Raw genomic sequence first — 25,399 nt, 5'->3', positions numbered from 1 at the left:
GGTACGTGTCAGCAGAGCAGAGTCAGCTGCAGCAACTTTGTGATTTAGATCAGTCAAACTCTGATTTATGAACCTTGTCTGACCCCAGGGACTCTCAGAGACGCTCAGTGTCTCCGTCTCCTCCAAACACTGACAACAGTCTTTAATAACCGCCGCCCTGAGCCTTTTTCATCAGCCACCGCTGTTATGTCATAACATGATTTTACATGACTGGACCCCAGCCAAAACATGACACACTAACACACACACATACACGCACACACAGTGGAAAGTAATTATCATAATTGTGTCCAGCGTTCTAGGAAACACAGTGTCAGGCCCAGATGACACACACTAACCTGCAGGAACAAGGACTCATCTCCCTCAGGCTTTGAGCCACGCTGACTCCAAAATAGACCGAACCATTTCCTATTGACGATGAGATTAGAGCCCATTTACAGAACTAATCTAATGCAAAGGGACGGGGAACTCACAGAGGTAATTTTTCATTTGCTGGAAGTCGGAGAAGACGGGAAAAAATCCTCTCGACTGCGGCGAGCTCTGTGCTTTAAGAGCTACAATCATCACATTAAAGATCTGAATTAACTGGTTGGGAAATGAATCATAAACAGAAACATAGGTACAGTTTTCACCTACCTCAATGTGCCTGAAACACTGTGGGTCTTTTATTTACCTCTTTTGTTTTGTGTCTTTTCTCTACAGGATAGTTTTCCTGCCAGGTTTGGAGGGATCCACTTTGTGAACCAGCCCTGGTACATCCACGCTCTGTACACCGTGATACGGCCCTTCCTCAAAGACAAGACCAGGAAGAGAGTAAGCACAAATTAAAGCTTCAAGCAGCGATTAGCAGGCCCTCGCCCCACATGCAGGGGGTTACAATGACTTCCTGATTCATGGCTAGATATCAGAGTTTGACTAGACTCCAAAGACACCCTTTAACTATAGAACACGACGTAGCACATGATGCTTTATGAAGGCTTGAAAAACAGTTTTAAATGAGAGATAAAAACACATAACTTCCTGTTGACAGTAAGGAGCGCTGTACTTTGAGCTAAAACAGGCATATAGATATGTTCAGGATGACACACTTAACAAGTTTGTGCATTTTGGTCCTGATACAACATCGTACAAGAGAGCTATTGAGGTTTTCCTGATGCTGAAGAAATGGTCAACTTTGGCTGTGTTTTATGGCCACACCCAGTGAGTTACAAAAAAACCTTGAATAGATTTTCATAGTGAATGTGTGTAGCATACACAAGGCAATTTTGGGGTTGATAAGATGAAAAACCTAGTAGTAGAACAATGAAATACATAAGCTAAAAATCGTCAAAATCCGATGTTTGTGTCCAAATCACGAACTTCCTGTTTAGAATTCAAAATGGTCTTAAGAGACTTTTTTGTAGGTCTAGGCATGATAGTTATAGGTGAAAAATTTCAGGGCTTTATCTCAAAGTTGGAAGGGCTGTTTTGAACCCCTGGGTGGCGCTATGGAGCATTAATGTTTGCAAAACCAGTGATAGAAATGAACTCAGGCTGTAATGGTGAACACTTGTGTGCATTTTAGTTCTGATACAACATTGTACAAGAGAGCTATCAAGGTTTTCATGCAGCGTCCGAAATGGTCAACTTTTGCGGTCATTTGTGACCATGCCTATTGAGTTACAAAAAATCTTTTAATAAATTTTAATCATCAATGTGTGTAGCATAAACAAGCCAAGTTTGGAGTTGATTAGATGAAAAACCTGAGAGTAGTTGGTTGAAATACCTACCCTGTGACTGTAATTCTTCCTGTTGCCATTTGGGGGCGCTGTACTTTCTGGTGAAAATAATGACATGGTTGTGTTAGGGCTGTTAAATTGGACATGTGTGTCCATTTTCGTGAAGATCAGACGTATTGAAAAAACGCCGAACTTTTAGCCCTTGTCTTGGCCACGCCCATTGAGTCAAAATCCGATGTTTAAGTCCAAATCACGGACTTCCTGTTCAGAATTCACCATGGTCATAATAGACTTTTTTGTAGGTCTAGGCATCATAGTAATGCCTGCAAAATTTCAGGGCTGTAACTTAAAGTAGCTCGAGAGGCTGCAGTTTTGGGCCACTAGGGGGCGCTATGGCGCATAATTGTTTGCAATAGTACTGGATTCATAAATTTCACAGCCGTATGAATTTTGTGGCTAGGTGCGTCTGTGTTTATTTCAAGCAAAAGGCATGCTATTTGGGGTTAAAAAGAGGTAAGAATAACCCTTAAGGTTTCAAGAGGACCTTCGCCCCGATTCTTGGGCTGGGCCCTAAAAATATGGTCTCTATGAGGCCATGATGTAATAATTAAGTCTCCTGTTTCTCAAAGTGTTGTTGGATCTAGTCAAACAAAAGTTAGGTTGATGAGAATGTAAAGAAATTACTCATCTTTATCTTTTTCCCTCCAGATTTTCATGCATGGGAACAACCTGAACAGCCTCCACCAGCTGATCCATCCTGAGATCCTGCCGTCGGAGCTCGGCGGGATGATGCCTCCATACGACATGGGAACGTGGGCGCGAACGCTGCTGGACCACGCTTACGATGAGGAGACCGACTACTGTCCGGAGTCATACACCCTTTCAGTACAAGACCTGGAGCGAGACCTGGAGAAAAACCTGTCCCCCAAAACCATGAAGAGGTCAGCTTCTCCACCTTTAACATCCCCACGTCTCCCTCTTTCAAAGAAGTTTGCTGTTTCTTGTGTTATTGTGCTTTGAGCGTGAAGTAACAGGCTGCTTGACCTCAGAAGGTTCAGTGTGTCCCGGGGTCTCTTCTCTCAGCCGGGGTGTCTCGGTTAAATCGACGCTGAGAGCGTGTTTGACATTTCACAGAGTATCATTCCCCCTATAGGCCTCCATACTGTGTGATTCAGAGTGACAGAAACCCCCCGAACACTGGGTGACAGCAGCTGACTCACTGCGACACACGGAGAACAATAAGAGCTGAGACAGCGGACTGTCACTGTGGATCAAAGTCCTGATAATTATCGTTTCATCATCTTAACACCAGCTGTACTTGAGCTGATTGTTGCGCTGGAAAAGAAAACACTTTGGCCTGGTGAGCAAGGTCTCACCCTGTGGGGTTCACTGCAAAAAACTCAGATCTTATCAAGTTTTTTTGTCTTATTCTAAGTAAAATTGTTTTATTGTACTCAATATAAGCCAAATTCAACTGAACAATCCATAATAATGTCTTGTTTTTAGTTACTTAGAGACAAAAAAGAGGTCTGAATTGCTTGTAACAAGTGAAAATCTGCCAATGTAATAAGAAAAAATTGCTTAAAAAATTGTTTGAACTAGAATAATGTCTTGATATAAGTAACTTACCTCTTATTCTCTTTTAGTCTAATAAGAAATAAGACATTTTGTAATTGTTCACAATCTGATTAGCCATTTTAGAAATGGATGGATTCAGTTTTCTGTGGTGGATACACCAGAAAAATTTACCAATATTGGATAAATTTAGGATAAAATAAGAGGACCTAAGCATGAGCCCTGAGGGATGCCGCAATAGGCATCAAGGCTGGATTAACATGAGATCACTTAAGATACATCATATTTTTTCAAAAGATGTCTCCTGCAGGGAGGATTCAGGGGAAGAAAGGGACAATAATGGGCATTTTGAGAAATTTGGGCTTTCTTTTTTTAAATACAATAGCCAATAAGAAATCAGTTAAAAACAGTTATGTTTTGGCTCTGATACAGCCACGCTTTTCTGTCTCGGTCACTACTGTCTCTAATGTTGTCCCACCCACAATCACTCAACATCTGATTGGTAACACACAGAGCTAATTTTTGGAAAACTCTTTTTTAAATTTATTTATTTTTTAAAGTTTTCATTTAACTTTAAAAGACATGCTGCTGAGCCTGGGAGCTTTTTTTTAATAAACAAATGCTTAAAGGCATTTAAACACAGTGAAGTGTTGGAGTTGGTATTATTACCATCATTACCTCGGCCAAGGAGGTTATGCTTTTAGGAGAGTTGGCCTGTTTGTAAACAACATATCTCAAAAAGTTAAAAACAGATTTTGATCAAATTTTCAGGAAATGTTCAAAATTGGATAAGGAAGAAGTGATTAAATTTTGGAGGTGATCTGGATCACTGTCTGGATACAGGATTTTTTTAAAGGTTTCTTTATCATTGTGAGATAGGGCCGTTTTCACCATATTTGTACATAACTCCATGATAAATGGTCGGATTGCTTTTCTATTTTTATAAAACCATAAAATAAAATTGAAGGTTTTGTAAGCAGCTGATAGTTTCAGAGGTTGCATTTATTCCATATTGTATCACTCTTTAAAAACTAGTCCACTCTCTCTATCCCCTCCTTTAAACTAAGTTTCCATGTTCACAATCAGGTCAGGTCTTGTTTTTGACACTAGAAACTCAGAGAAACATTTATAACCTTTGGTAAAAACTGATCCTGGTCATCTTGTTGCTACAGGTCCCAGTCTGTGGTGGAACCAGGCGTCCTGAAACGACCGGACAAAGTAAAGAGTGAAGAGGACAACATGCAGCCGCTGCTGTCGCTGGACTAAACCACACACTCTTCAACAGCTGTAAAGCTTCCTGGAGTCAGTATTTAAAGACATAAACACACTGACTTAGCTGTGTACAGACTGTGAGCCACACGTGCTCTCTGAAAACTCCTGCTGCTTTATGTTTGAACTCCAGGAAATCAGAACGAGCGAGGACAAAGCAGACGAAAAGAAAGAGGCGTTTCACACAGGACAAGAAACTGTAAGAGCTACTGGTGGTGTTCTATATATTTATTATTTATTTAGTTATTTGTCAAGTGCCAATTTCAAAAAACTGTCAATGAAAGTCTTTGATCACTCTGGCCCCGGAGTGTGGAGCAGTTCAGGAGCGATTTGGAGCGTGAAAACAGTATTTCCTACGGCTGTACAGTTCATGAAAAACTGGAAATCACACTCCAGAGAGAGTCCGGGGCCAGCGTTTCTCCAAGCTGCAAATCTTTTCTTCTTCTTTGTACAGTTCTTTAAAGAAAACACGGCGTATGGGTGAGAAGCACGGCTCAGGATCGGCAGAAGTGATGAAGATGAGTTTGTTCAGCCTCCCGGACACCAAACAGGCAGGCTGTGGGTTTACTGGGAGTTTAATGGTTGTGTTGGATCTTCCTGTGAAATAATGTCTATTCTATCACTCTACTTATCTCTTGGGAAAGCATAACCCCTTTACAGAGTTTGCTCTAGCTCTATATGTTTTTCCTTTCAGAAAATCTCTATTTTTCAGACTCATTTATCAGAAAGATCAGTATTTGGTTTGTCGGCAGGAACAGCTGCAGCCTCTTTAAATACTATGACCCACAGCTTCTAGTTTTTGTTTAGTTGATGGTATATTTTTAGAAACTAACAGGCGGGAAATCATTCAGAGAAATATTAAAGAGTAAATAACATTTTATAAAAGCAGAGAAAGGGAGAATATATCCGTCTCAGCTGTGAGTTTTCAGTGTAAAAATAACTTAACTGTGAGTGTTTTAACATCAGTTTCATCACTTTTTGCATATTTTTTGCTCCACGCTTAAAATCACATTCAAGTTTTTGCAGTTTTCAGTGTTTGATTCAACATTTAAGGCAATCAGAAGCTTTTAGGAAATAAAGTTTCTTCTCCTTCCTCCATGAGATGAATCATTAACTATGTAAACAGATGGACAAGGTGTCTCCATCGCCTCCTGCTGTGAAAAAGTGAAGCCAAAGGCAGTCATAGATAGTTCAGCAACTCTTGTGTTTTTGTTTGTCCTTGCACTCAACATTCAGTCATGAATCTAAATTCTTAGGGCAAAAAATTGATTCTGAGAAAATGTCAATTTTAGAAAAAGTGTTCAACCTCTCAGAAAAAAATCATTGCCCTGAATCCTCTCTTTCGGCTTGAGCATCAAACTAACTTTTAGAGACTCTAAAAGTAAAACTTGGTTAAACTTCTGGAACAAGTCACATTATATTTTCAAGCATAATGTATGAAACAAATAAGTCTAAGAAGCCTGATGGTGAGTCCCCAACCACCTCTAACAGTTTATGTTTTGCTAACAAAGCTAGCATGGAGCTAGCATTTGGGCTGACAACAAGAAAAACCCTGCAGTCCTTAGGGAGCAATTGAATAAAACCCAGATCATAACAGAGCACAGGCAACACAACACATCTTTAGAAAAGGCTGCTAACATGAAAGACCTACAGATTTAAGTCGCTGGAGAAACCATGTATGGCTGCAACTAGCCATTAGCAACAGTAAGCTTACTGCTAAGATGGCAGAATTGGAGGAGCTGCAAGAATAATATTTACATTGTTGGTCTGCCTGAACCTATTAACACCAATGCTGTGTTCTATTTGTACTCAGAAGTCGGAATTTCCGTGTTCCGAGTTGGAACACCCAGCTGTAAAGCCCTCCTGAGGTCGGAATTTCCGACTTGTACGTTTGAGCACCCACACTCCCCCAGAGTTCCCAGTATCTTCTTCTTATTTTAGAATTTCTGACTAGTGTTTGTAGCAGTAAAGCAGCCATATATATAGTATTATTTGGTGTTAATATACAGAAATACTCCTATTGAGGCAAATTTTTCTAACTTGGCGACTGGAACGCTGAACTCAGAAATGACGTATTTCCCACTCCCGACTTCCCAGTTCTGAGTACAAATGGAACACAACATAAACTCCAGTCAGGCTTGAGATCGCGACCTGTAATCATTTTACTCCCTCATCATCAAAACATCATCCAAGAAGCCCACAGGAAGCGAGGTAGCCTGCTCTGTAGAGTTTGTGACCACTAGGGGTGCCCTGGAGCAACGTTTCTGAAAAGTTTGTGAGGTGTTTTTATTTTGTTTTGTTTTGTGATGTGATTCACAATTCTGTCCCTAGTGTCACACTTGAACAAACTAAACTGATGAAAGACATTGTACAAAAAAAAGGCAAAGCTGTGAGCAAACAAAAGCAAAAAAGGACAACATACTTGTTTGCAAAATATGGTTTTAAACAGTTATTTTAAAATGTGTTTTACATATGCTCCTTTTCGGTTGACCTGAAAGATAAGCGGAACCACACACGTTAGAGGTAATAAAAGTTAAGAGTAGAGATCATTTTTGTTTGCTTCGTCACCCTAATTAAACAATGGCCTGAGTCATTTTTTCAAGTTTCTGGGAAAACACAAAAAACTTCACTTCAGTTTTGACAACTTTTTGAAACCTGACCATTAACTGTCCTTTAATTCCAAAAAGCAAACTCAAAACTTAAATAACTCCAACCTAAACTGAACAAATGTAAGGTCTATCAAAGGCTGAGTAGGCACACACACATCTCCTACCAAAAAGCAAAAACAATTATATAATTTTAAAACATTGAGGGGTGTTATTGCCTTGTGCTCATTTATGTTTGGCTACAGAAATAAGGGGCTAGCCAGGAAAAGGTAGCTAGCTAGAAGTAGCTAAATTTGAAATAAACTATAACTTGTGAAATTTAGACTAAATTATAACACATTATACCCTAGCCTTTATGATAGTGAACCTAATCACTCACCAGTTAAAACTGATTCAAGAATCGTGTTCACTGAAGTTTCGGTTTCTTCTAAAAGCAGCCACCATCATAGAAGCGTTTTAAATTGCCCAAGTCACACATTTTATCCTAAATAGTCCAAAATTTTGACTTAGGCTAGAAATAAAATGGACCCAGTCACCCTTTTGATATAGGCTATCGTCCTGTAGAGCATAAAGAGCATGATCCTTTAAGCTAAAGAGTTACGCGATTTTACCAGAGATGGCCAGCATCAGGAGATGATTTAAGCCAAAAACTCATTCTCGTCAAAAAATGACTTAGACCATTATTTTAATAGGGTAAAAAAAATCCTCAAGGCTGCTTTAAGACTTGGATTTTGTTTCCAGACAGCACTTGAACACATCAAGCATTCCAATTTATTTTGTAGAAATTACACATGATCATCCTTTTTTGTCCCAGTTAAACTCAGCAGTGTATGTGCTAGAAATGTTTGCAGTGTGTCCAGGTCTGTGATTCTACATTTTGATTATTTTGTCCAAGTTGTGGTTGGATTTTGTTTAAATTTTGCAGTCGGACATCTTACTGCAGCAGCTGAGATAAAGTCCAAAATTCAAAATGACAGACACTATTCCTCTCTCCTCCTCTCACAGATTTTGATGCTAGTCTGACTTCCAAAAATAAAAATCCTCTGGCACCAGCTGAAGGATTTTGACACGCCAGTTTATACTTCTACAAATCAACATTGACTTCAGGTTTATATGCTGAAGTGTTAAAGGAAAGAGGGGGGAACTGGAAGCAGTGTGACAGGCCAGCAGAGAGGAAAAACTGCGATAATGACGAGCAGAGGCAGCGGAGGAAGAGCCAGCCAGACTGGCAAGCGTGCAGCCGAGCAGATCACAGAAAAGCCGGCAGGCAGGAAGGGTGAGGTGGCCGGCTGCAACCAGAGCAGACAGCTGGGATGTTAAACTATCACACCAGCGTACATGACATGTCAACCCGGCTCACAACAGCTCCGAGGCTGCAGCGTGTGCAGAGGAGTTAGACTGAAGAGACTCCTTCACTGGGTCAATGTAATCTGCTGACTGCTGCTTCAGTCAGAGTTTAACAATCTGCTTCCTGTGAATGTTAGATTCCTCATGTGCTCCAGATGAGTCAGCAAAACCTGTTTCCAGCTTTTAACGTCTGGATGCTGCATGGTCCGGTGTCAGAATCAATAATTCAATACTGGGATTGAGATCTAGCAGACTCCCAAAGGATCATGAGACCGACCGGCAGAGTCTGTGGCTGCAAACTATTTATCAGCTGACTGCCTGTCTGTATCCAGCCCCAGCTTTACCTGCTTTAAGAGCAAATAAATGAAAACTGAAGTTTCAAGCCCTGCTTATGAAGAAGTGACAAGGCACCAATATAGGTTATTTCAAAATGCTACTTCTGGCTGACAGTTTAAAAGATCTGTATTTTTCTCTGCTGAAAACAGTTTCTGTGATTAATTTTGTAGTGATGGTGGACACAGGAGCCTAACTGTCAGACAGAAAAAGGGCAGAAGAGCAGGAGAAAGGTAAACAGGAGGGTGACAGTGCACAAGCTAAAGGCTAAAAGGGCTAATCTGTTTGTGCTAATGTCTATTCCAGCTCACAGTCAGCAGTTATTCTGCAGTGGTCTGTTCAAACTTGAGAGTCTATCAATAAAATGAAGAGTGAGGTTACGTTAGCTCTGATTGGTAGATGACTGGCAGGACATAACTAACTAGGATTCACTAATGTTACACATTACAGACATGTCTCAGAGCTGCTATTAGCGCTACAAATTGCCAGCTACTAAACTACTGACAAACTGACAGTGTTTACTTGTTGTCACGTTAGCCTACAGATACGTCAGAGTACCGAGCTACCGATAGCACTACATAGTTGGCTGATACAACATCTGCTTGATGTCACATTCCAAGCTGTAGCGCTACGTAACTGTACTGATAAATGCCTTACCTTGGCACGTTTTATCCAGTAAAAAGTTGTCTTGAACAAAAAAAATTTGTCTCAATCCAGTCTCCATGTAATTCCAAAACGAACACACGCCTCGCTAAAAGTAATTTGCGACAGTGTGCGGAGACTCCAGGCCAGAAGGTGGCAAGGGAGTCCAATTAAAACAGATCCTCCTCAGAGCATCTTTAATTCATGTTCATATAACTGTGAGTCAATCAAAGCCAACAACTCAAAATAACCCTTACTCTGCCATGTGGCTGCAATCTGCCGTCAGGGACGTAAGCACTGGAGTTGCACCAGTAAACCCGTCTGAGATTGAACTCTCAGTTTTAAGACACAGTGCAAAAACTCATCTTACTCCTTATTTCATCATCTGAATCTGAATTATGCAAAGTGAAATTGAATATTTAATTGTTTTGATTTTAGGGACACAGAGAGATGAATGTTTGTTTTATTTTCAAAATTTAAAAGCATGCAATCTGAGCTCAGTTTTTTAATGCAGTTATTCAAAATGAGCATTTCCAATTCAGTATAATTAATCAAATTCAGTTTCTAGGTGCACATATTTCAGCCCATAGCCAACTTTTCAAAGGAAGTAAAGGTACTAAAACATTTTTTCAAAAATCTACTACCCTAGAGGTACTCAACAATACCAAAATTTTAGTACTTTTGTGAGTTTATGTGGTAATGAAAAATATCATTTTTTAAATAATAAATCGCAAAGCTTTTCATTTTTACACATTTATTCTTCAATTTATAACCTTGCAATGCTGTGTTCATGTCCAGTATGGAAAATCGCCTACTCTTCCACTCCCTCACAGTCACAAGGATGTGTTTAGGAACCTAAACATGGTACCTTCTGACTTAACGTGAGTCAGTACTCGGTACCTTAGAATTTGTAAGTACCTAATTAAGTACCTAATTCGGTACCCTTCCATTCCAGTGACGCATAGAGTGATATTTTTTAAACAAGCTGCAACCTCCAGCCTAAGGCCGCATTACATTTCGTTGCATTTTGGCCTTGCGTTTACATGAGACCACGTTGCGTTTTGTCCGAAAACGGAAAATTTTGAAAACGCTCTCCAGAGTGGAGAGTTTTCAAAACGCTCCTCCATCTAGCCTCGTCCAAACACAGAGCAGAGCGTTTCACAATGAAACGCTGACGTCACCGCATGTGCACTCACAGTTTCAGGTGAAGGTTCCGTGCGCAGCCACAACTTCCAGTTGGTTCCACTTTAGTCCAGTTGGTGGCAGTAATGCGCCTCAAGGTTGGAATGCCAACCGTCTCACACAATAAAACAGCAGAAAAAGAACGAACAACCACAACAATGATGGCTGATTTCCGAGTAGCATATATACACACATATATCCACATCGCCAACTACTGGCCTGGCATGGCCACTACATCGTTGTAACTTGTCCTCTTGGAGTCGTATGAACACAGATTGTTTTTCGCGCCGTCCTCATGTAAAAGCACTAGGCTTTTGGAAACGCAAAGGAATAATCTTTGCATCAATCTTAAACGACTGACTTCTGCTGAGTCTCTATAACATCATTTCAAATATTTTCAATTTATCTATATATTTTAAAAACAACACCATAGATTTATCAGCTGACTGAATAGACTCCATTTTTTCATCAGATTATTTATTGTCCAAGCTTTTATCAAACTCTCACAGTAAAAATGCCAGTTTTGAGACCATAGAAGAGAGACTGTAAAATTAACTGTGGTTCAAAGTTGATCAGATGTTTGAGACAGATTTCTGTTAAGAAAAGTGTCTGGGCTTAATGCACGAACACACATACACACACACACATACACACACTCACTGTAGATGCTTCCAGTTGTTAGGATGCAAAGTTTACATGAACTTCTGTGTACTGCTTGAACATATATCTCAAACCTGAGTCTCACACAGACGGTGGTGCAGAGTATTTTAAAGATTTCCGTGTCAGAGGTTTGTATCAGAGGCTGCTCTGTTCTTTTATTAAACTGATCGTACGTAGAGAAACACAGAGACACATTTTAATTTATCACAAATAGACTTTATCCAGTGATGCCACATGTTCAAGACTTTAAAGTGTTTTTCTTTTGTCAGTATTTTATCAAACTTGTTCTCTACCTTGTTTATTACACTTGAGACAGATTTGTTGTATGAATTGTAAACAGAGTTATGGAGTTAGAGTCTGTTTTCTTTAAAAAGAAAAAAAAAATCAGCGTTTTGAATGTTCTTTCTGTGATCTTGTTCTGTCTGTCCTGCTCACCTTGGATTTGAGTGTTTGAAAAAAACATTTTAGAAACTTCTTTTAAACCAGAATCAGAATCCAACCTTCTGTCATATATCAAGCATCTTTTCTATCTTTCTGTGCTGATTTTGACCTGCACACACAGTATTATGATTTCACACTCAATGATTTTTCACTCCAGCTTCAGTAAAAGTCAATGCAGTGTCCATGTTCTGTTTTCCTCCCATGTAAAATTGATTTTATGCACTCTGAGCTCTGAAGGACAAAATAGTATCAAAGTTGCAAACATGTGAAATGTGACAGCAGTTTACCCTACGCAGTGCTTGCAATTTAGTTTCATGTAAAGCTTATTTTCTCTACACAAAACCAGCGCTTTAAATGAGCTGATTGTGCATCACACTGACACTTTTGAACTTTACACATTGGAAATACTGGGTATTCTTGTCAGCGTACCAGGATTTAGCTGTCCACTTCTCTGAATATCACAGTTTACTCTTTTCAAGTCATGATAGCATCTTACATACATCACACATGGTGTGTAGCTGAGGCTCACATCCTTTGACAGATGTTGGAAGATGCTCACTTGTCTGTTATCGCCAAAACATAATAAACTTGGAAGTCCCTACAGTGCTAGATTGAAGAGAAAAATGACTACAGGGAGGTTTACCTGGGTCCAAAATGTCACAACACACACCGACAAGCAGTGTTGGACAAATTACTTAAAAAAATAAAAATAAAAAAAAGAGTAGTCAGTTGTTGCTATTCGTTAATTTTCACAAATAGTAACTGACGTAGTAAAAGAATTTTAAAAAATATAGAAAATAAATAGAATGAAATAAATAAAATAAAATAAAATAAAATCATAAAATATAATAAAATAAAATGAAATAAAATAATAAAATAAAATAGATAATAAATAAAATTAAATAAAATGCAATAATAAAATATAAAATAATAAAATAAAATGATAAAATAAAATACATCAGATTTCTGAGCAGGTTTTGCTCTGTACATTTCACACACTTTAAAAAATAATTTGTCAATTCAGCTTAACTCACTCAAGCCAACTTGTTGCTTTTACTGAAATAAGTTAATTTAACATGAAGTGTCAAATGTTCTGAACTAGAAAAAAAAGGTTAAGAGAACTACAAAAGATGTTGGTTGAACTTAATTCATCAAGTTTTATCAGAAAAGTAATTTTTGTTGTGATAGTGTTTTTTAACCATGAGTGAGGAGGGAACACAGTGGATATAAGACCCTGTTGTACATTGAGTTGTTCCACAGAGGGCATAGGCTGTATGTGGCACAGACGAAGCTGTTTATGCTGCATGGCCGGATCTGCTGTCTTGTCTGTCCTTATCTCATTTATTAGCATAAACAATAAAAACACTGTAAAAATCATTAAGTACATGGGCCCATGCCATGTGGAGTACAGATTACCTGACTGTGCCACGTGGAGCACAGACAGACCGTTTCCCTTGCAGTGTAACATATCAACATACAGCAGGGTCTAAAATCCACAGTGTTTCCTCCTCACTCATGGTTATAAAACACCATCACAAAAAAAAAAAAAAAGATTTTTGTGGACTTTGAATTTTAAGTTGAAACATATTTTGTAGTTGAGATGATGCCAACTTCTAATTATGTGTTATCACAACATTACTTAAAATAACATGTTACAACAATGAATGTGCAAAATCACTTTTACAGTGTACCCGACCCTTGCTGTGATTGGCTGCCCATGAAATTGTACTCTACCTTCAGCCAATCACTATTACTTACGTTTCTGTGACTCTAAAAAATGTCCAGAAACAAATGTCTGCAAAGAACCTGAAAGCAGATAGGGCTATTTCAAAAAGATTCAATGATCAGGACCAAGAAAAGCTGAAGTGATCTGAGAAAACTTTCATGATCTAGTAACAGAAAGTATCTATGGGAGGTGCTCTCAGGGGCTAATTACAGGACAATGATTTTAGGATGAACCACAAAAGTATTGTTGTGCTTCAGCCCTTCGTTTATACTGAAACAGCATTTAAGCCGACCAAAAAGGCAAACTTTTGTGAACAACATAACTTAAAAAAAAAAAAAAAGATCTTGAGGAAATTTTCAGGAAATGTCCAAAATGGGATGAGAAAGAAGTGATTTAATTCTGGAGGTGATCTGGATCACCGTCTGGATTCAGGACTTTTTTAAAGGATTCTTTATCATTGTGAGATAGGGCTGTTTTCACCATATGTGTATATAACTCCACCATAAATGGTCAGATTGCTTTGCTAAACAATACAAGACAAGGTCACCATAATTTCTGACAGGTGTTAAAGTACGATCCAGATCCTGGCAATATTCTGGATCCTAAGATCTGGAATATGAAATATGTACTGGGTCATCATAATTTTCAACACTGTCAGGAAACAAATTATCATACAAACCTGCAACTAACACCAAATTCTAGCAGACAATCTGCTGACAGGAAGTATAACATTAAAGTAGGACTAAAGTGTTGGTGACAATCACAATATGCTTGGTGGAGGTCTGTGCTCCCTGAGTGCTTTTCTAGTTTTCCACTGCATTTTGGGTTTTTAACGTCGTATAAACAGGCCCTTAGTCTGTTTAATTTTCATCTCTCACCTTGTTTTTTAAATCACAGCTTTTCCACTCGGCTATCCCTCTGCCCAGTTTGAAATGTGCATAAAATCTGCTTAATGAAATCAAACTTTTTGACTGCTTCACACTGGAGCATTGGCATAGTTTAAACTGCAGCTCCAGCATCAAACCCTCTGTGTGAATAAATCACCTTGTGTGGGAGGAAAACAGAGCAGACACCACATCCAGTAAAGCATTTTAAAGTTGTTTTATATGTGCATGCTCTTGAACACACGGCAGAAACTCAGAAAAATGTTAATTTTCTGTCTTTCAGTTTGACTTAATTTCAGTATTCTGGGATGCATGTGTTGTTTGAATTCACCTCGTTCTTCTGTTTATCACTAAATGACTGTATAAAAAAAGAAACAGATGAGCTATAGATGTTTTATTTATATTTTGTAAATGTTCTTTACATTCCCAGGCCGCCTGAACAGCACTAATGAATATATTTTTAATCAGACGGATGACATTAGATACACCATGTCGTTACTTTAAATGTCACAAGACTGAGCTGATTAACCTGCGAAGAAATCAGACATGGAAAATTAAAGTAATAAGTCATCTTTATCTGATTTATTTATAAATTTCCATGCACTTGTCTCCATGATAATGCATAATTTTCTAATTAGGCTCCATCAGGAGCTTAGTCAGTGTGCCGCGGTTTAATTATGATTGATTTTCTGCAGAGATTGAACTAATGACATTCATTCCTCGCTGACTCTGACTTGTGTTCGATATTTCCTCAGCCAAAGCCTCCTCTTCCGTAAGAAATGTATTTCTTTATCACACGTGTTTCGAGGATTTGGACAGTGAATGATGTTTAATTTCCTGACGTGGATGCAGATTTCTCAGATGTTGATGTATGGATTTGATTTTCATATCACTCTTCTTTGATTGTATAGTTCCAGTGAAGTAGGAGCTGTTGGGAGACCAAACTGAATCGTGACGTTATTATGAAGAGCTGGTTTATTATAGGAGCAGAAGCTGTTCAGTTAGCAGGTGTTTAATGTATAAATGTCCTCAGAGACAGTTCGCTGAAATGCATCATGTAAAACGAGCAAAATAAATACGGACACATGTAGGTTTCTCACTGCTCACAGTTCTCTTCTTTTTTTTTTTTTTTGTCTGACTGGATCAGTGATGCTCTCCTTTAACATCAACATGATGTTTCACAGGAGGGATCCAAACTTGGATGAAAATGCTGCTGTTGGCAGCTGCAGAGAATCAGCAGGGGAGAGCTTGTCCTGTACTCTCATGATGTCTACATGTTGCATTAGGAAAATTATATCTCAAAATGGAAATTACAACAAAATAGTTCAGTCACTAAACCTGGAGTCTGAAGCAAACCAGAGTCTTTGTAAAGTCCCTGAGGATTCATGAAGTGAGCCCCTGTTCTCACCATAGACTGTAAAAAAAATGGACGTCCGCTTGCTCGGCTCGAAGTGAGGTCTCCACAAAAACTGCTCCCCCTGGTGGCTAGCTGCAGTATAGGTCAAAAATCCATCTCCCCAGTCATTCCAGATGGGCTTTAAAAAAATTGCTACACCTTGTAGAAATGTTTCTAACGTCCGATTGTTTTGGTGACTTGAAGATATAATTTGGCTGCCTTGTATTCAAGTCCTCTTTTTTTCTGAAAAGTTTTGTTTTCATTAGTTATAAGAGGTCACAAATGAGGTTTTACGTAACGTTTAATAATGATTGACTTGTGTATTTTTTGGGGGGGGATCGTAAAATATGTCAGGAGGTAAAGTCAAGAAGAGGTTAGACTCTAGAAAGAAAAAACATATATATATATATATATATATATTATTTTTTTTTTGTCACCCAGCTCCACTCAGATTCTCTCAGAATCCCTCATCGTCTCTACTGTGCAGACTGTGGCTACATCTTTGACAGGGTATTTTGGCTTCAAAACCGTACAATGGTTAATGGCGGAGCCACACCGTCCACTCTATATACAGTCGATGGTTTTCGCCCTTTGACCTTTTGTTAACATTAGATTCTGTATCGTCTGTAAATGCGTGCAGCTAGTTTTAGTAGTCATGTAATCAAATAAAATCAAGTTTTATTTATAGAGCATTTTTCATACATTAAAAAGGTAGCACAAAGTGCTTCCCACCCAGACCCCCACCCCAGCACATACACACATACTTGCCTATCCACTCTAGGAGAGAGTCTGAGTGGAGCAGAGGGACTAAAATATATATTTTTTTTTCTTTCCAGAGTCTAATCACTTCTTGACTCTACCTCCCGACATATTTTACGATCCTAGAAAAAAATACACAAGAACTGCGGCTGTCAATCATTGTTAATTGTGATGTAAAGCCTTGTTTTTAGCCTCTTATAACTGATGAAAATAAAACTTTTCAAAATATATAAGAAAACTTGAATATAAGGCAGCCAAATGATATCTTCAAATCACCACAACAATCGGACGTGAGAAACATTTCTATGAGGTGTATCAATTTTTTAAAGTTTGACCACAGCCCATCTGGAATGACTGGGGAGATTAATTTTTTTGACCTACACTGCAGCCAACCACCAGGGGGAGTTTTTGTAGCAACTTTACTTCAAGCTGAGCAAGATGACATTTTTTTTAGTCTATGACCCACACGCACACACAGACACTCAAAGATACCGTGGCTTTAAAAACATGTGGCAAAAACAAAAACATAACACCGCTGGAAATAAAAAGTAGAAACTCAAAGCTACAAGGCTAAGAAAGTAAATAAATTCAATAAATAAATCTAACAGTAAAATAAAAAGAAGCTCTTAGTTAAAATCCAAATAAAATAAGTGGGTCTTAAGCCTGCTTCAAAAATATCGATGTTCCCTGCGACCCTCAAATCCTCCGGCAAGCTAGAGTACGAATTTCACAGCTGATATAAGTACAACAAAATTACAATTTTTTTTTTTTTGTTCCCATGTTATGAACTCTAAAGTTTGTCAGCTAAATCCAGTGAAATTGCAGAATTTTCTAAGTTATTTTTAGGGCTTTTAATGCCTTGTGGACAGTGGATTGCTGGCTGGATTCCACCTTTAATTTAAATGTAACAAAGACAGTACACTCCTTAAAAATTTCAGCAAACATTTATTGAAACCACGTCTCACAAAATGCACATCTGTGATTTTCTGTTTCCTCCTCGTTACCACAGCAGACACTCTCACACGAGTCCCTTCAGTGTCGTTAAAGCGGCCTGAAAGGCTCTCAGGACATTTAATCAGCTGCTGAAATGTTAAAACTGTCTCTGGACGAGGCTGCTGTCACTTTATTGTACCCTTCTGCTTTCTAACACATGCAACAAGTCATTAATACTGGCTTTTTAGAGAAACATTACTGCTCATTATACAGTCTGGTGATTATGAACAAAGACAAAATGTGTCAACTGAAATAAATTACATTTTTAGCACACTTCCTCTGGTTTAAATCTGATTTCCTCAGACGTGAGGTCCATCGAGGCTCCAGAGTGCAACAAATAAAAAAAAAAACTCAGTCTCTGCATCACTGTAATGTTAAGTTTACACCGGAGCTGCATCAGATCCAACTAAAGCTTGTGTCAATGCCTTTAAATGAAAGTACAGCATCATGCAAATTACACAAGAAACCAAAGATCTAACAAAAAGAGATCCTTGTAAAAGAAGTCAACACTCCCAGCAGTATTTGTTCAGCGGATAAACCTGCTTCAAAAACAAAACTATCAAAGTTCACCTTCTGTAATCGCTCTTTCCTTTTTGAGATCTTTTAATCACTGTAAATCTCAAGGATTTTCAATCTTGAGACACTTCTGTGACTATTTGTAAAAAAAATGAGCCGAGGATAACTGGAGCTGTTTGGTGAAGAGGTGAAGAGAATTTCAGTCACAGCTCTTCTACTTTTTTCATTTCCTACAGCAACTTCAGTTTCCTCCAAGCTTCACTCAAAGGACTGAGGACTGTCAGTCCACTTGGTCGCTGAGAAAAAAATGTGCCATATTTTTTTTTTTCTGCAGAGAATCAATAACTGTAACTTTCAGCAAAAATTCAACTTTTGAAAACAAACTTGTTTGCAAAACTTTTCAGCATCTCCGTGTACCTTTTAGAAACTGCTGCAGGAAAATCTTACTTGCTCTTAAAGCATGAACTCAGTGTTTTGTTCCTGAGGCTGACATTTCATATTCCGGGTCCTTCACACGTCACAAAGCAGAAACTTTCTGCTTCAATCATAAAACTCAGGTTCAATCTTAAATATAACTCATCTACACCAACATTCGGCGTCTAAATGCCATGACAACAACACTCAGTGTGTCTTGTTTGTCCATAAAATTTTGGGACTATTCACACTTTGTTGACCTAAAGCCTGCAGGCCTCAGAAAGCATCTCTTCACACTCAGACTTGTTTATCATCAAACCTCGGTTTAAAAACCAGAGCCTGTGGTGCTTCATTACGCTAACAGCTGAGATCTGAGTGGACATTACGGTTATTTGGTGCCAGCTCAGACTCACACCCCCGACTTTAAAGGTGCAGAAAAGTTAGAGAAGAGAAGCAGTGTCTCTTTTATTGTGCAGTTAGTGGAAGCAGATGGATCCTTACGAGCTCTCCAGAGGCTAGCTACTGTACTGTAACTTGCTAGCAACCTTTGTGGGTGTTACAGTGGTCCCCTGCATGGTTATTTATCTGGTAAGGATTATTTTGTGTCTTAAAAATAGGAGAACGACACCTGTTTTGTCAGAAGTAGCTGCAAACACATTGTTGCCGTCAAGTGTTAGCAGCAGAATAGCTCTGGTAGCTAACTCAGTCAATAGAGCAGCAGTATACTTCATGTGTTAGCACAAGCTGTCGTTCTGTTATCACAAAGAGTTTAGGTGACATTTATCTTTATTTTTAAAATCATATTCACAAGTTAAAAGCGTTTTTAAGATGGAAAAACAAGGAAACTAACTGGCGCTAGCATCTGTAGCTAACCTACAGTAGTTATTACCTGCTAGCTTAACATAGCGTCACTTAACTGATATGACTGACTGTGTTGTTCACATGTAAGATGCTTATTAGATTTTTATGTGCAGTGTTGGTGACAGTTATATTCTGTTAGAGTGAGTTATACTTTTTATGTCTGGAATTAGCATCTTATGTTGTGGTAGCTAGCTGAGGCAGCCAAGCTACATTGTTTACTGAGTTACTGGCCAAATTAAAATGAATTTAGCAGCAAAGTAACACAGTTAAAGCATTAGCAGTTGATGTAGCAACTCAAGACATGATTTTTTGGTTGTTGTTGCAGTAGCAGAGGCTGTAAATAAAGGTTATGCTGCTCATTATGCAACAGTTTATCTCAGTTTCTACCAGTAAACCAATGTTCGCTAAATCTGAATTTAAAACCATTTATATTCCTTATCGTTTATTGACCTGTGTTGTAACTGAATGTACCATTTGTTTCTGAACACACCTTAAGACTTTTAAACACTCTGTACCTGCAGTGCAATGAAGACCAGTAAACATGAGGTAGCCCCAGATTGCTACTACATCTCAGACATTAATCTTCAGGAAAATAACAGCTCCAGGTAAGTCAGAAAGGTGTGTAACTGTAAGATTATCTTCCAAATGCTGTGTGACTACTTACTCTGAGGTGAGACCGACCCAAAATAGTAAATAATAAAAAAAAGACATCTTAAAGTATTTTAGGACTTCTTAGGGTTAATAAACTCCAAAGGAGCAGTAAGTGAGACTTAATTGTGGGTCTTATCCCAGGATTAAGCCCGGTGTGAAAACCCTCTTCACTTTTCTTTCAGTAAGACAACAGTAAACTGCTGATAGCACACAGAACCTGTTTTGCAGCTATAACAAGGCATCAGGCCTTGATCTTACAGCACAAACCAGAGCTGTGAATAAGTGAGGTATCTTGACTTTTGACAAAACATCAAGCTTGATTTAAAAAAAAAAAAAAAAGAACAAGCTGATGATAAGTCTGACATAAAATGACATTTATCCACTGTAGCGGACATTACAATGTCTCATCAGTTGGTCACGTTAAAGGTATCCTGTCATGACTCCCTGTCTCTCAACATGCTAACTTTAAAAAAATAAAAAAATAACAAAAAATGAGAAAGATGAAATGCCACGAAGGACTTTTCAGGTTTTAACACAACAGAAACAAAAGGCAAAGCTAAAATAATTTATTCAAGTATTGAATGATTATTGGGTTAAGGCATGGATTTCATACAGCACTGACTCAGTCTTGATTGCAACCACTTCATGTAACTGTTTTCATTTACCCCTACTGCCAAACAGCATGTTGAGTGTTTCAGTTTTTCAGGTAAGAAAAGTAAATGTCATCTAAATTTTGAAAACGTTGATGTTTGAGTAAAGATACCTGTAGTTGAGTCATTCCACACAAATATCTGTTTTTTTTTTCCCGATTAGTCAAACCAGATGGCAATTAATGGTAAATAAAGAAGAAAAAAACACATGAAATTTCAGCAGCTAGCTTCTGTCTTTTCTCTTGTTGTACTTACCATAGCCACTAGGGGTCCTAGCTTTAACATAACTTGGATTTTGACTTCCATAAATTGTAGAGCTAAAGTTTTTTTGATCTTTAACTTAGAAGAAATTAAGTTTTCAATTGGAAATGTTTCTTGAAGACATATTTTGAAAAACAAAATAAAGTCAGATGATGTCATTAGCATGCTAACAGTAGCTTGCCCTGCAGCGTTCATTTAATAAGAAAGTGTCTCATCTCCATTCATCCTTTAACAGTCATGATCAGAGACAGGGAGGCTGTTTGGATCATCTGTGGGAGCTCCTGGGATGTTAGCCCCTATCATTGTTAGCATGCTAATCTGGAGCAAGCGTAGCTAAGCAGCAAAATACGACTGGCCTTGTCATGTGACGCAGGTAAATAGTGAGATATTTTTGTGACTTAATAGAAGAGTGAAAAAAAATTGAATAGCTGTCTCCTTTACCAAAACAGTTTTGTTTTTATTTGAAACAACCTCTTAAATTGGCAACATACCCGACAACTATTTGATACCTTTTTTATTTCAATATGGCTGTCCAAGATTTTTCAGGGCTTTCAACAAGTGACTCATTTGTGACTTCTGCTTGATTAGAAACATGAATCCCATCAAGCTAACGATAAACTGGACCTCTAAAGTTAACTGAAAAACATCCCAGTTTGTGTTCATATATTCCATACTGGATTCAAAATATTATGTACATCATACTGAGGAAAGAATATTCACATAATACTTCCTTGTTTTAATGGTGATAATGTATAACAGCTGAGCCCTCCCCGACGACTGACAAAGCAAAAAACAGCAAAGCCTTTGCAGAGAGGAAAAATATTAACAAAAACCCCAGGAGCTCGACCACATCAAGAGAAAAAATACATCAATAAATTAAAGACAAAATAGTTGTGTCCACTCTTATCTGTGTCTGTGTTTCTCCTCAAAGTTGAAGGACTCCACAGAATTGAATATCGCCCCCTGCTGGACTAGAGGATACAGTACAGTGCGTTCAGAAATGAGGTGAAATTATTTCAGGCTGCTTTATTGTCCTGCCGCCCTCGCTGCTCTCTGCTGCTCCAACATGGCTTTGATGGCAGGAGACATCATGGGGCTGGACATCATGGCGGGGGACATGGCCGGGGTGAAAGGTCGTAACGGGTACTGTGCATTTTTACCAGGGACATAAACACACTGGAAGTATCTCTGGCCTGGAAAGACAAAAAGATAAAATGGGAAAGTGGCTCAGAGTGGGGGAATTATACTTTGTCAGTCTCAGTATCTCTTCATTTCTCAAAAACAAATTTAATCGTTAAAAAGCAACCTGTTTTAGTGTGACAAAATTCCAGCGTCTCTTACCCGGTTTCTTCTTTTCTGTTATATTTTCCTCTTTTTGGGGCTCTTCTGCAAGAACAAAACATGCAGGGTCAAACAAGCTGTTGTGTTTTGCCTCTAAAGAGAGATGGCGAGTGATTTCATGCATGTGAGTGAGGGGAAGAGGCAGGACAGTTCAGAAAGTGAAAGAAAGGTCACATTCAAACAGCAAGCGGTGGCGTTCTTTTCCTCTTTGTTTTCAGCTTGAGCTGGACTTCATTTTGCCAAATTATTACAACATTTTACCCTAGGTTTGTTTCAACTCTAAAAATAAAGCCAATTGGGAAGTGTTGTAAACCTGCATTTTAAGCAACAACCAGAAGGGGGCGACTCAGCTAGTTAGCAAAATGAAGCAAGGATGCCAAGAAGTCTATGAATCATTCATAGACTGTTTAAAAAAATTGGACGTCATCGGCTTAGCTTGAAGTGAGGTCCCCACTGGGCTGTGGTCAAACTTAAAAGAAATTAATACACCTCGGAGAAATGTTTCTCACGTCTGATTGTTGTGGTGATTTGAAGACTTTATTTCGCTGCCTTGTATTCAAGTCCTCATTTTTTTCTGAAAAGTTTCGTTTTTATTAGTTATAAGAGGTTAAAAACGAGGTTTTACGTTACGTTTAATAATGATTGACATCCGCCATTCTTTTGTATTTTTGTCGGGGATTGTAAAATATGACTGGAGGTAGAGTCAAGAATTGATTAGACTCGCAAAAAGAAAGAAATCTTTTTCATTTTGGTCACCCAACTCCACTCATATTTCCCATGAGTCCCTCACAGTCTTTACTGCGCTGGCGGCCAATGGCGGCAACTGTGACACGTTTTTTTTGGCTTCAAAACCGTAAAATAGTAAATGACAGCCACGCTGTCTACTTTATGTACAGTCTATGGAATTGTTAGCATTTTCCCGATGATCTCATAGTCTAAATCCAAAGTCTCCTATACACCGTCATGATCTTTTAGTGACTTATGTATCGATTGGGAGCAAAATAAGGGCTAAACAGAGGCATGGCTACCTGATGTTGAAAAGTCACCACCACCATGACTTGAAAATATTTGTGGGGGGTTAAAATGATGCCAAACAACATTAAATGGACTTTTGACCTTTTTTTGGAGGGCACATTTTCTTCAGACTTTTATGCCACGGTTGCTAGCCATGATTAGCTTCGAATGATTTGTAGATGCACCTTGCAAATCAACCTAGGGCTAACTGCAAACTGAGCTTTATTTTTGCTCTACACTTGTAATTATGCAGATTCAAACCCTGGTGTATGTATTTTCATGCTGTAAATGTGGTATAATGTGGAGGGTGTGGATGATTTTGGCTTCACTTTTGTGCAACAAGAGGTGATAGGAGCACCATCCATCTCTGGATAGAGCCAATGCTGACCAGGATTAAGGATTTGTGGTGTCTGTGGCAAAGTGAAAAGTCTATGTATCAAACTAGAAAGAGAGAAAACAGCCTTTTTGACCTTCTGCGTCTGGCTCTAAGATGAGGAAAGTGTGGAGTCACTCTGTGCTGTGGGTGGGGAGGGGGAAGTGTTGATTCTCCGCTGGATGACTCATTAAGAACAGAACTAATACCCTAATTTAATAGGTTTTGGTTCATGGATTTAATCAGTCCAGCTAAGTATTATTGTTGCTGTATTCATCAAAGGCCATAATCTCCCTGTATGACTCAGAGCGGTTCAAAAGGACAGTAATCTTGTCTCAATCAGGTCAGCTTATTAAAGTCTTTTTCTGTTCATAATGTCCTTAAAGCAGACGCCATTTCATAATGAGTGAACCAGTGGAAAGATGGTGAAAATGACTGAATACCTTCAGGCTTTTCTGGAGGCTCTATTTCCTCTCTCTAGGAACAAGCATATGGTGTTAAACATCACATCAGACAAATGTCTCTTTTTGTACAGTGTGTTGAATCTCAGTCACAGTTTTGGTGTAAAAGCTGAAAGTTATCGTTTTGGTCTTTATCCAGCTGTGATCCTTATTAGCTCTTTGCAGCGAAAGCAAAGCAACAACCTGATCACACACAGAGCCCAGCATATTTCCTTTCTGCCTGTTGACACTGTGGCAAAAACATTAGCGTCCACCACGGGCTGGTCTTAATAGTCATGACAGTGGCTCTGAGTTTCTTCAAGTTACAAAGTAACTTTAACCAGAAACAGAAGTGATATATGTGGAAATATGAAAAAAATGTGAAATTTTCTTTATTTTTCACATTAAAGGTAGAAACTTAGCTTGAATCCAAAAAAGATTTCAGACATGAGTGTTAGAGTAAACCTGTCATTATATGAGAATAAAATGAGTACACAAACCAAGCGGCAACCTCCGGTCTAAGAATATGAGACACTTGTGAAAGTGCTAAAATCTGCTGTTTCTCGAGTGTTCGAATGAGGCTGGCTCCAGAAGTAGCGGAAGTCACAAACACACCAAGCCAAAAAAAGCCATTTTCAAATTAGAAATTAACCTATTTACAGCCTGGTTCAAAAAACGCCTCCTGTCTGAGTCGCTCATTTTACTACCGGCTCCCACTGTACAGGGGGTGAATTTTTTTCTAACTTGGCTGTTCAGAGGATATTAAGATCGCAAGCTCCCCCAATCAGAGGCACAGCTGAGGGTCACGTGACCGACAGACACCCTAAAGCTATACACAAAGCCCTTGCCACTACCAATATGGCCGCTATAGCCAATGTGCTTCATTTTCCGTTTCAGAAACAGACGGGTAACATCGGCGAGACTACGTCCATGTTTTCCACAGTCTATGACATAAACAGATTGTGACTTCATTCTTATAAATTTGTGACTTTATTTCAAGGCCATCTTTATTAAAGATGCTATGAGGAGGATCTGTCCAGAGTCACACTGTCGTAAATTACTTTAAGCGAGGTGTGTGTTTGTTTTGGAATTAAATGGAGATCAGATTGAAACAAATTTTCTTTGTTCAAGACAACTTTTTACTGGATACAACGCTCCAAGGTAAGGTATTTATCAGTACAGTTACATAGCGCTACGGTTTGAAATATGATACAAGCAAACACTTTATTAGCTGGCTATATGTAGTGCTATTGGCAGCCCGGTGCCCCAATGTATCTGTAGGCTAATGTGACAACGACTAAACACTGTCGGTTAGTAGCTGTTTATATTTAGCGCAGCTAGCAGCCC

At 38.7% G+C, this 25,399-nt stretch overlaps 1 protein-coding gene across 2 annotated transcripts in view; it reads left to right on the top strand.

Moving 5' to 3' along the window:
* LOC141801989 (cyclic GMP-AMP phosphodiesterase SMPDL3A-like) overlaps positions 1-9,534 on the top strand; it is a 92,825-nt gene extending 83,291 nt beyond the window's left edge. Inside the window, exons 10-13 of one of the 2 annotated variants that reach the window (XR_012599447.1) lie at positions 703-813; positions 2,427-2,659; positions 4,466-4,761; positions 5,017-9,534. Coding sequence is in view for 1 of the 2 variants with exons in the window: in XM_074685363.1 (XP_074541464.1) it covers positions 703-813; positions 2,427-2,659; positions 4,466-4,559 (438 nt within the window). In the remaining variant the exon portion in view is untranslated. Of the gene's footprint in view, positions 1-702; positions 814-2,426; positions 2,660-4,465 lie in introns of both variants that reach the window. The other variant, XM_074685363.1, reaches the window with a different exon arrangement.
* Positions 9,535-25,399: the final 15,865 nt, after the last annotated feature.

The sequence above is a fragment of the Halichoeres trimaculatus genome, unplaced genomic scaffold (assembly GCF_033239565.1).
Source record: "Halichoeres trimaculatus isolate MK-OKI-2021-1 unplaced genomic scaffold, fHalTri1.1 fHalTri1_scaffold_13, whole genome shotgun sequence".
NCBI lineage: Eukaryota > Metazoa > Chordata > Actinopteri > Labriformes > Labridae > Halichoeres > Halichoeres trimaculatus.
The sequence above is the reverse complement of the archived record's forward strand: the minus strand, read 5'-3'. Positions and strand labels throughout refer to the sequence as shown.